General features: G+C 40.0%; 1 protein-coding gene across 3 annotated transcripts in view; it reads left to right on the top strand.

Annotated features, from left to right (window-relative positions):
* Positions 1-12,770, top strand: part of PARD3 (par-3 family cell polarity regulator) — a 680,003-nt gene that overhangs the window by 297,791 nt on the left and 369,442 nt on the right. For all 3 annotated transcript variants that reach the window (XM_063125521.1, XM_063125527.1, XM_063125514.1), the window contains exon 5: positions 874-1,008. In XM_063125521.1, coding sequence (XP_062981591.1) covers positions 874-1,008 — 135 coding nt within the window. The remainder of the gene's footprint in view (positions 1-873; positions 1,009-12,770) is intronic.

The following is a 12,770-nucleotide window of genomic DNA, read 5'->3' as shown; positions in this document are numbered from 1 at the left end:
CAAGCAGGATAAATGCACTATGATAGCAGTATGAAAGCAGTATATGAAAGGCAGGAGCCACACCAAGCAGGATAATGCACTATGATAGCAGTATGAAAGCAGTATATGAAAGGCAGGAGCCACACCAAGCAGGATAATGCACTATGATAGCAGTATGAAAGCAGTATATGAAAGGCAGGAGCCACACCAAGCAGGATATAGCACTATGATAGCAGTATGAAAGCAGTATATGAAAGGCAGGAGCCACACCAAGCAGGATATAGCACTATGACAGCAGTATGAAAGCGGTCTATGGTCTGTGTCAATGGACCCCAACATTAGTGCACTTCAGTACGGCTATAAAACAGCATTGTGGCTCCTGCCTTTTATATACTGCTTTCATACCGCTTTCATACTGCAATATCCTGCTTGGTGTAGATTAGGCCCTTGTGTCGCTCCTCAGCCAGAGCTTCTTCCCTCCATACCTGCTTGACTACCTGTCTACTTTACCTCCACCTTCCCAAAGTACTGCCTCTTTGTGAATAATTACTCCAAAATTGACATTTGCAGAGTCTTCATACTGGAGGTCAGAAGTATTTTCTGCATGGATTTTCCTGCCCTCGTGTAAGGAAAGGGTCTGGAGAGGCAGGTGTAGTTCGTATTTTAGCAGTCCCTAGAACACTCTTATAGTGATAGTGCCATGTGCCGACTTGCGGCAATAGCATTGTAAATGGAGCTATTCTATTGAAATGATCCATTGCTTTTCCTTTCTAGTCTGTCTCCGGTGTGCCATCCTTTCAAACCGTACTGCATGGTTAATGCCCTTAGACAATGCTCTTGTTTTGCTTTCAAATTATAGCAGCTTCCTTTCTCCCGTCCTTTGTTTTGAAACAGAAAGATGAAAATTACCGAAGCCTCCCCCGGGACACCAGTAGCTGGTCTACTAACCAGTTTCAGAGGGACAATGCTCGCTCTTCACTAAGTGCCACTCATCCCATGGTAGATAAATGGTTGGAGAGACAAGAACAGGTAACATATGTGCCTTTTTAAATAATACGAATGCAATATAATGTTTATGCTTATGCGCGTGCACATATAGACACATATCTATTTATTTATTAAATGGTGTTGGCTGTGGGAAAGATGGTCATGTTGGGAATCTCTTAAAGTAAGTAAGTAATTTATTTCTTACCTGCCTCTCTGACAGGAACAAGGCGGGGAATGACAGCAAGCACAAAACACTTAAAATACTGATTAAAAACATGGTATACATTGTTTAAAAACATCCTAAAAGCATCCTAAAAACGTGCTCAAATATCCTAAAATTCTACTGGATAGGCCTGCCGGAAGAGATCAGTCTTGATAGCTTTCTTGAATGCTAAAAGGCTGTCAAGCTGACGAGTTTCCTCCAGCAGGCTATTCCACAATCTGGGAGCAGCAGAAGAGAAGGTCCTCTGGGTTATAACTGCCATACCTGTGTAACTACCAAATAACTACCATAGCTGTGCCTTCGGTTTCTTGGAATGAGTGTTTGCCAATTCTGAGCATGGACACTTGAAGCATCCTGTTGGGTGGGTCATGTCATGTCTGTGGGATGTGGACATTTTTTTAAAAAAAATCTAGAGAGTTCCAAAGAGAGATTTTTAAAAGATGGAAAGGTGGATCAGAACACATTGAGCGTAGAATGGGCTAGTGTTAGAGCGGAAACATACAATCAGTAGTTTCATGCGATGGCATCTATTATTGCTGGACTGTACTATTTCTGACAGCAGGTGAGGGATCAAACATTTAAACATCTCCTGGCACACATATAGCTGGAATTTCTGGGGTAAACCTTAACCCTTTCTCAGAAACATTTTCTCATTTTTGTATGTGCAGAGAGATTTTTATATGGGGGAACATTCAAATGCTTGATTCTTCACCAACAGTCTGAACTAGTACAGTCCAACAATAGATGCATCACATGAGGCTGCTATTCATGTAGCTTAGATCTTAGAGTGGAAGGGGAATTGGACTAGGTTATCGATGGATTTCTGGCATTAGCAGGTTCTTCTTTATAAAGAAATTGCTCACTTAGAGCAGCTAATTTGCCTCTTAATGTATCAATCCAGGACTGAAGTTAGGTTATAAGAAATCAAAGATCACAAAGGGTATGTTATCCTTAATCCTAGTGAGCGATAATGCATACAGTAACCTAAAGCACTGAGGAGGAAGGCAGCAAGCAGGGGAGAATTAAATGTAGACAATGATTAGGAATACAATATGTTCACTTACGTTCACCGCACCCTTTGACGGAATAGAAGCAAACTCTTCATTTGGCATGGTGACAAAAGCAGTTCATGGTAAGGTTTAATTGTGGGTTTTGACATCCTTTACTTACCTTGATTATTTCGGATTTCTGGCCCACATCCAACAACCAACTACCTGAAATGGTGGAATCCGTTGTGTTCATGCCTGTTTCCTCTGGCATTCACATGTGCTGGCAAGCTGACACGAAACACTCACATCAGTGAGACTTCTTTTATTGAGGAAATCACATGGTAGACAAGCTTAATGGTTATAGAGTCTCCAAAACACACTTAAAGCTGAATGATGGTTAGAAAACTTTAGGCTCTTTTTTTCTGAAACAATCCTTAAAGCAAACACTCGGAGAGGGGGGTGATGAATAGAGGACGCCAGTAACTGCTTTGAGCTTCTCCTGGCACCTCAAAGGAACATGGCCAATCTCCTAAAACAAAGTCCCAGGAAAGGTTGCTCTGAGCCACTAGAGCCGGGCAGAGAGATCCGTCGCACACTTGTCAATCTCAGCCTACCACTACTGAGCCGACCCCGTTAACATGACTTCAGGAAAGGTTAAGCCTCAAGCCCAGGAGTCCCATCCTTCTGCTAAGGACGGAACTCTCTGCCGCCTGAGTCTGGCCACAAACACAGAATCCACAGCATATGCAAGTCCAAGTCTATGAAAAGCCTCACCACTTTTCATGGCACATTTCTTAGATATCCAAAGTCTAAATAGCAATGCGTCCATGTGCTTTCAAAGTCCCAAGTGGAGATGGAATCCAAAGCAGGAGGGAGGTCAGGCATTGCATCAAGAGATGAAACCTAGCAAACCTATTTATTTATTTATTTATTTATTTATTTATTTATTACATTTCTATACTGCCCAATAGCCGAAGCTCTCTCTTTTTCAGCTTGGCACCAGCATTTAAGGCCTATTCAAAGCCAGTTGACGGACAGGTCCTCTGACCTGTAAACCATGCCCACGTGCCAAGAGGGCGGGATGTTACAGCCCACTTAGAAGAGCGGCCCCCACCTTTTCCAAAACACTCTGAAGTTCCCAGAGAACCAGCAGTTTCAAGGCCAGAGAGAGGGAGTGAACAAGCTACTCTCATGGGGACTTCTTACAGAGATAAGCTTGCAGAGAACATCTGACATTCTCAAACCATTTCTTAATAAATCTACCCACTAGGTACAAGGCCGGCCTTGTACCTATAATTGACGCAATCTAGCAACAGATAGACCACATGTTGCTGCTAATCGTGTGCTTCAGCTTGAAGACAGGACATCCTATCTGCAACACAAGTCTATCCAATTCATTTCATTTAAAAACCTTCAAAGAAGTAGAGGCAAATTGCACATCTTCCCACACTATAGCCTATCCTTTGCCTCTAATTTTTGATAATCAATGCAGACAAAACAGCACCTGAACAGTGCTTCTGGGGCCTTATGAATGATTCCACACAACTGTTGCTCAAAATGAAACTTCTAAAAGGCACCATCTGCTCTATAGTTATTGAGTTCTTATTGTCACCGTTAAATTAAACATTTACTTTTCAAGGCAAGTTGAATCAGGAGTCTTAATAGTGACCTTCTAAGAAAATGCCTTCTATTTGCATATTTTAATATATTTCAAATAGATTTGTGTATTGTGGTATTCTGACCCTAAGGTTTTTAATGAGACCTTTTTTTTTTTAAAGCCAATTTACTACTGAGATAGCCAGTGATAACAAAACATGTTTGAATTGTGTTAGTTAACCAAGTGCTCTTCCCCTGCTTTTCTTTCCCCTCCTAAGAATCTTTTTTGTGGGCTTAATATAAAAAAAAAAATCTATTAAATTTGACGTTAATGAGTCTCCATGTACCTAGAAAGGAAGGATCCTTTGGTGATTTCATATCAGTGGGATAATTAATTAAACTGAAATTGTTTAACAGGGCATGAACAGTGGAAGCAAATCCATAATGAGTACAGAATAGAGCAGGGCTCTGTTGAGGGTGATGAGGCTTATATGTGATAGACCCAGATGCAAGTGGAAATCCTGTTTTATATTTCTTTATAAAACTGTCTTTAATGCACCGAATTTCCAGTGTTTCCATGAACTACATTTGTCTTGCATGAGTTACATGACATTTGTATTACTTAGCAAGTTATATTTCCGTAGTAAACATATTGGGTCTTTTCAGGTGATGCCTCACCCTGGGACAGATTATTGTACCCTCTCACTCTGACAACATGCCGCTACATTCTCACAATTCCCCTCCCAAAAGGGTGAGGGTAATGAATGGAACAGAAAGATTCTGCATTAACATGGTGGAGAAGTGAATGGGATGGGACAGTGGGAGCCCAGGGTTTTCTTTGGAATTATTCACAGGTAGTTGAGATCCCAAGGCTGAAGTTTTGCCTGAACTGACCCGTTGACTACTACTGGGTATTAAATGCCATGGTCAGTCCTTTTCCTTGGCAAGGTTGCTCCAGTTCATTATCTTTGTATCTAGGACATCTTCTCAGCTGAGAATCATCTAGTCAGTTCAGGGGCAGCCCACACTGTTTCTAAACTGGCCAGCGCCCTACTTGATGCAAGATTATGTTGCTTTGTGACTGCTGCTGCTATTTGACTTATTCATAAATAATGAGGAGGAAGCAGTGAGTTAGTTAAGATCATGGATAAAATTAAATTATTCCAAAAATTGCTCAGAATTCCTAAAGTTGCTCTACAGACATTATTATTATTATTATTATTATTATTATTATTATTTATATAGCACCATCAATGTACATGGTGCTGTACGGATAACACAATAAATAGCAGGACCCTTTAAAAAATGGCAAATAGTTTACACTGAAAACTTATTTCAGTGTAATAAGAGTAAAATGCTGCACATCGAAGCAAAGGAGAACAGCAGTGAATGTGTTAACTAAGTAAAGATGATGTCAAAATGGGTTGAAAATGAAAAGGCCATGAGTATCATAATGCATTTATATAACTTGGGGATTCACCAGTGTTTGGAGTATTTTGTGTACAGTTTTAACTTTGACATAGCAGCTACAACTAGCTTTCTTCCTCTCTCTCTCTCTCTCTCTCTCTCTCTCTTTCTCTCTCATTCATAAGTAAAAAGCCTCCTATTTGGATCTGAACTCTAGTGTGGACCCTTGTTTTGGACAATAAAAATTACAAGTGTGGCCCCTGATCCAGATTGGAGCCACACTGTGGACCAAAGGTGAAGGGGAGAAATGTTTGTGGATTTTCCATGGGCAATTGGTTGGCCACTTTGTGAACAGAATGCTGCACTAGATGGACCTTGGTCTGATCAAGCAGTTCTCTTCTTACGTTATTATCTCATTTTTATATGCCAGGCCATGGTTTGGTGTTAGGGTTGAATAACTCCAAAATCAACATGGTCATATAACTTCACTAGCTATGTTGTTACTTTACTATTGCATTAATATCCTGCCTTTCCTCCAAGGACTTCAGGGCAGCATGAGTTCTCTTTCTCCTGCCCCGTTTTATCCTCCAAACAACCCTTTAAGTTAGGTTACCCTAAGAAATAGTGGTTTGCCCAAGATCACCCAGTGAACTTCATAGCTGAGTGGATCTGTGAAGTTGGGTCTCTCCAGGCCCAACACTGAACTGAAGATCAGTGCTGCTATGGTACTAAAGTGAAACAAGCTAAGCTGAAGTGAGATAGGCACAATTAGGCACTGTAAGGAAAGGTATTAAAAGAAGTTAAAAAAAGTTTACTCAAGTATGGTCCAACCTGTGGAGAGCTCTGTTTGTTTTAGATCTGCTGTTGGCTTCTTCACTTGCATCTACATTTAGCTTGCGGCATCTGTCACAATTGAATAAAACTGTAATCTCTGTGTGATCTCACCAGTCCCTGCCCTCCACCCCCACCAGCAGTACCATCTGATATACAAATAGAATTAGCATTAGTTTTCCCAGAAAGAGAAATTTCACTCTTCAGGATTTGTTTGGGGCAACTGAATGGACATTTTAAAAAACAGATTAACCTGATTTAAAGCAACCCAGGCCTTAGCTAGACCTAAGGTTTATCCTGGAATTGTTCTGGGGTCATTCCTGCCTGCTCCCGGGATCCCCTGTGTGTCATTTAAATGAACAGGGATGGCCCAGTCTTTAAGCCCTAAAGAAACATGGATTTAGAAAATGGTTTTTCCCATTATGCCACTTTACAAAGGTTCTCTTAAGTTTCAAGCAGAATATTAGAAGAGAATAACATTTGTGACTTATCCTGTAAATAGTACAATCATTGTTCATCCCCATTTATTGCTTGCAGTGCAACATTTACATTAATTGTTGCATTAAAATCTGAGAAATTAGGTAGATATTTTGATGCATTCACTTTTTGCTTTCTCAACTGCTTATAGATGTTTATCTTCTTACGTCCTGGGTGTTAGATGCAGTAGGATCATGGGAACCTACATTTTTAGTACTTACTCCATAGAAAATAGATTTAAAGGTTTCACTTCCTTCCTTCTTCACTTTGAGGCTTACACTTAATGAATGAAAATGGGCAAAGGAGAAAATCTACAAATTAATGAATGAAGCTCACATCAGTATAACATAAACAAGGAAAACACATTTCAGAAAGCAACCTGCATGAATAGGCTACTTTGAATGTTTGGAGCCTATAAGTAATAGTGGTTTATTTAACAGTTAGAAGTGTGTGTGTGTGTGTACTGGAGCATGTTCAGAGGATGATCAGGGGTCTGGAAACAAAGCCCTATGAAGAGAGACTGAAACAACTGGGCATGTTTAGCCTGGAGAAGAGAATATTGAGGGGAGACATGATAGCATTCTTCAAATACTTAAAAGGATGTCACACAGAGGAGGGCCAGGATCTCTTCTTGATCATCCCAGAGTGCAGGACATGGAATAACGGGCTGAAGTTAAAGGAAGCCAGATTCCGGCTAGACATCAGGAAAAATTTCTTGACTGTTAGAGCAGTATGACAATGGAACCAGTTACCTAGTGAGGCTCTCCCACACTAGAGGCATTCAAGAGACAGCTGGACAGCCATCTGTAAGGGATGCTTTAAGGTGGATTCCTGCATTGAGCAGGGGGTTGGACTCAATGGCCTTGTAGGCCCCTTCCAACTCTGCTTTTCTATGATTCTATGATTCTATGTTAAACCTGATGTCATTCAGCAATGTTTTCATTGTGATCCTGGATGCTGTTATGGCCTTATAGGCCCCTTCCAACTGTACTATTCTATGATTCTATTGGAATGAACTGTAGAAGTTTCAGAGAAACTTTATTAATTCTTCTAATACATATGAGTTGTAATAGAACCAACAGCACAAAACACCCTTACGCAATGGATTGTTTATTTTTTTTTAATAAAGGCCATTAAGGAACCCTAGAGATTGGGCAATTAAAGATTTCTGATAACTGAGTGTAACACGTGAATTGAAAGTCCTTCGATTGTGGGTTATTTATTTTTTGTTTTTGTTCTGCTTCATACCTAATACTTCTCATTTGAGGATTCATGAAGTTGATGTATAATCTACTAGCCTTTCATTATTTGTATAATTTGAATGTTGCATCGGTATCAACATTATTTTGATTACTTAAAGGTTTCATTTAGGATGCGTAAGGGCACTCAAAGATAAATATACAGGATATCTCCAAATATCCCAGGTCTATAAAATTATTTTTTTCATACCTAAAATTATTACAAGCTCAACACTCCTCAGATGGATCAAAAACCCAGTGGGATTGCCGTGGAAATTTGGCCTAAGTGAAGAGTGAGTGAATGTTGTTGAATAGTGCCCTTAATTACTATAGTGCCAAACTAATGCATAAGTGAAATACATTAGTAGAATTAAAATTTTGTCTTTTACTCCCTTGGTGGGTAATACAGTTAATGAATATAGATCTGACCAAATTAAGATAATTTATTTCAATGGTTTACATCACTGTAAATGTTTTAGTGTAGCAGCAAGCTTTCATACAAACTTTAAATAGGAGCAGTCCTTGTATCCACTTCAAAGATTGTGAAGGTTAAAAGTTTTAAGTGTATTAAAGCAATTCACTTAATTATGTCTATAGGGGATATTATTTCCTCTGCTGTGGAACTCTTCCTTTACAATTCACCATACTAGCCAGAAGCCATTTTCAAGCTTAGCATTTAGGGATGTTTCACCAAAGGTTTGTACTGTAATTATTTCAAAATATTAGCTCATATTTTGGCCTCCAGAATGGTATGGCAGGTGCCTATCACTAGCCTTCCTCACTTTTACAACGGTAGTTCAGGCATGGGGAACCTCACTGAAAATGTGCTTGGGGTTGGTCTGGAAGAATGCAGGTGGTGCAGAATGCAATTACGAGGCTGTTGACTGGAGCATCCTCTGGATGGCATACAGTACCGCTACTCAAAGAACTGCACTTGCTGCCAATATTGGAACATAGGAAGCTGCTTCTATTGAATCATGCCATTGGTCCATCTAGCCCAGTATTGTCAACACTGATGGCAGCAGCAGCTCTCCAGGGTTTCAGGTGGGACTCTTTTCCTTTCCCTACCTGGGGAAGCCAGGGATCGAACCTGGGACCTTCTGCATGCGAAGCAGGTGCTCTGTCACAGTGAGCTATGGCCCGTTCCCAGTATGGTACTGAGCCAGGTTCTAAGTTCTGATATTGGTATATAAAGCCCCAAACAACTTGGGAACAGATTACCTTAAATATTGCTTCCTGAGGTCACTGCAGACCTCAGGAAAGGTCCTCTTGGTGATCCTGCATAGCCCAGAGGACCTCCTAAGGGCTTCTAAGAACAGAGCTTTTAGTGTTGCAGCTCTTGCCTTGTGGAAGTTCTTCTCTGCTACTATTAGGCAGGCACCAACAGTTTTGAATTTAAGGCACAGTGCTCAAAGCTTACCTTTTCGTTCCCTGAAATGTGACCCGGCTGTGTATATTGGTTTTATTGATAATTCCAGTTCGGGGGAGGGAGGTGTCAACCAGCAAGAGAGGGTTGTTGGATTTATGCCTTGCTGCAGGTTTCTCAGTTTATGTCTCAGAAACAGCTGCTTGGCAGAATGTAGGATTAGATGGGCCCTTAGTTTGATCCAGCAATGCTCTTATGTTTTGCTTAAGTGCTTATGATGGGTTGTATCCAGGATCTGCCTTCTGTAAGAGGAAGGGACCCACCCGTGAAAGAAAGTGGTCTGCTTGCATACAGTCCCTCTACCCACTTTGGGGGTCCCCCTCCCCCAATTGGGTTGGATCCAGGAGCTGGCTTTCATAGTTGGAAGGCCTCTCCTCACAGAAAGTACCTTTACCTGATTTGGGGGGAGGATTCACCCTCCTCCCACTACACCACAGATCACCCCATTTACCAGAGTTTCTTGACTCCCTGTATACCATTTTCAGGTGGTTGGAGGGGCTGCTGTGGAAAGGAGGGGCAGGGAAGTCCAGTTTGGTCAGCATAGTCAATCCAGCGTAAATCTGGATCCAAGCAATTTAATGATGTCATCTACTGTCCCTATATTCTTTCTAGTCTTCTTGTGTTCAATATCATCACTCATCTCCAAATCCCTTATGCTGAAGAATTTTGTTTGGTCCACACTTTTAAGCAAACCACCATAATTCACGCTTCTCAGGCTCATACGCAGATCAGGTCACAGTTACTTCGTGGTGCAGATTTGGGTTCAAAAATATGTGCAATATAATGCATATAAAACATATTTTAGGGGGGAAAGACATACAATTTAAATAGGATTTTTCATATGTGTTTTTTAAATTGGAAATGGGATGGAACAGACTTATGACTGAACACATCCAAAATTGACATGTACCAAAAAATAAACTGATCTGTCCACTCCTTTTTATTGGTAAAAATGGGAGAAGGGATCTTGCTGGTTTAAAATACTCATTGGCTCAATTCAGACAACATATTAGTCAATGCAGTGTGAAAACTCCACTGCATTCTCTTACCCTCCTTATTGCTTTATTATGATTTTATTAGAGTAGCACTTTCTCCTTTTGTCACTCTTGCCAGGGAACTCTGTACCAGTGGGAGAAGTCAACCCAACGCAATGGAAAACTCCACAGAACCCACCACACAACGCAACGGTTGTGCAGGAACTCTCTTCTGCACAGTGTAGATATCCTGCGTGGAGTGTTTTTTTTAATCCAGCCAACCTCCACCTTTGCATGGAGTTTTCATGCCAGATAACACATTTCTCAATGGTGGTGTAAAATCTCCACCGTGGAGTTCTAAACCACTGTTGAGAAATGTGTTGTCTGAACTGAGCTATTAATTGATTAATTAACTTCATGTTTAACTCATCAGTCAATATGGATTAAACACATTTCTATATTGCAAACTTTCAGTTAAAGGTAGCTTTTGAGTATGCTGAAGTAAATGGTCAGTACTTCTAGATTGTGCATGCATAACTTTAGAATTTCTTAAACAACATGAAGTTAAAGAAATATAGAATCGACCATTTTAAAACAACACCACACCAGAACCAAAATGGCTTAAAAGAATGAACAAACTGAAGACATCATTACTATGGAAGATCTAGGCTTAAGAGACATATTCGGGGAAATAAATGGCAAAGGCACCAGTTACATTGAAAGCGGGAGAGGGAAACCTACAGCTTCAGAAGACTTAAAAATAATAATACTGAGCCCAGTGTGCAGATACTAGCATGGAAGTGATTGTACAGGAGCAGCCCTTCCCCTCCTTCTGAATCTGGTTCTGCCTTTGGCTGCAGTTGCTGTTCCTTATTACTAGAAGGAAAACCATGATTTTATCATGAAAATGTATCTAGAAGGTTCGTATTGATAAAACGTAGCACAGGGACAAACCAGTGTTTGTATTGCCCCTTCAAGATTCTCCAGTCCTGGGTTCTCTATGTTTATCAGCCTTATCAATTAATTCAGGGCAGGAAAAAGATTTTGATCTGTAATTAAATTTCTAATTAATTAATTACACTGATTACTACTTTTAACTGCTTTCTCTAAATGAGTAATCATAAATTGTCCCAGCAATACCCAAGTGATGTGAGATTATCCTCTGTGTGTGTGTGTGTGTGTGTGTGTGCGCGCACACGTGTGTGTTTTATTGTTTCTGCCTGCATTTTGAATAGGTGGTTACAATGATGACATCCAATTTCCTTTCCTGGTACTGAGAGCATACAGGAATAATTGGAGGATGAGGTATAGTAGCATTACTGGGTTAAAAACTGTATGGAGTGAACAGGCAAGAGCAGAAGTCTTGTAAATTCAATATCTGGTGCAAATGATGAGGTTCTGTGGTTATAAGTAGTAGTAACAAAGCTTTATTGTTCCAACCCATGGTTACAACAAGCACAATAAAAACAATACAAGTGTTATAAGTGTTTTAGTTGTTCAGAATTAGTCCAGTAGTATCCATGTTGGGAATACATGAAAAGAAGATGGAATGGATCTAGGAGAATATGGATACTGGAAGTTAAGACTAAAAATCTGTGGGGAGCAGTGTTGTTGACCAGCAATGAACCAACTGCATGCACACTTCTAATGTGTGAGACCTGGAAACTGCAGGTAACCAAGTATAAATATTCAGCAAACAGTAACTCTGGGATTCAGAGGTAAGTTAACCTGCAGTATAGTAAGTTAACCTTGGTGATGGCCAGTGCGAGTGAACAACAGAACAGAGGTCACGTCATATCAATAGATTATGATTGACTTCCTCTCTAACGTCTGATAATATGCACTGTGTAAGTAGCATGCTAGTTAAAGGCGCCATTTTGGTTTTGTTCAGAAAGTGTTCTTAGGTAGTGATGCTACAAAAATGGAAATAGACATTTTCTGATTTCATTTGCTACTTTTGAACATAGAACTGTGGTTTTAATAATATATATTTCAACCACACAAAATGTTTCTGTTTAGAAATTGAAAACAGTAATAATTGAAAGCTTTCTTCATCCATGGGCTGCCTTGTAGCAGCGGTAGGGAAGTTTATTGATGGCAAGATGGAATGTTAAAACTTGACACCAAGGGAATAAAATTGATTTGCATTTGTATTTCTGAAAATATATCTTGTGGGAATTTCATGTAAAAGCTATGGAAAAAAGGAAAAGAAAAGCTTCTCTTTGTTGTTCCACCGAGAACAACAGTACTGATGTTGAAAGTTTGAAGTATTTATCAGGAATCACACAGTTCATGTATTGGGCCCAAACCCCCAAGTATTAGATGTATGGTTGATATAACCCCCTGATAGCCCACATAAGATGGAGAAATCTGGTCTGAAATCAAGAATGTGGATTTAAGACACTTTTGTACAACTGGAAAAAGAGGTAAAATTAACAATTTAAACATGGAAATTTCATAATACTTAAAATGAATTAGGATAATATATGTGTACACTTCCTAAATTCTTCCTGATAACCTTGCCACCATGCATCTCATTTAATATCTCCCTTTGGATGTGCAAGGCCAGATATTGAAGTCAGTGCTCCCTGTTTTACAATACTTTATCATCATTACAAGGAGCGTAAGCTTGATTTCCAAGGC

The sequence above is a fragment of the Elgaria multicarinata genome, chromosome 1 (assembly GCF_023053635.1).
Source record: "Elgaria multicarinata webbii isolate HBS135686 ecotype San Diego chromosome 1, rElgMul1.1.pri, whole genome shotgun sequence".
Lineage (NCBI taxonomy): Eukaryota > Metazoa > Chordata > Lepidosauria > Squamata > Anguidae > Elgaria > Elgaria multicarinata.
This window is presented reverse-complemented; position numbering and strand designations above follow the sequence as displayed.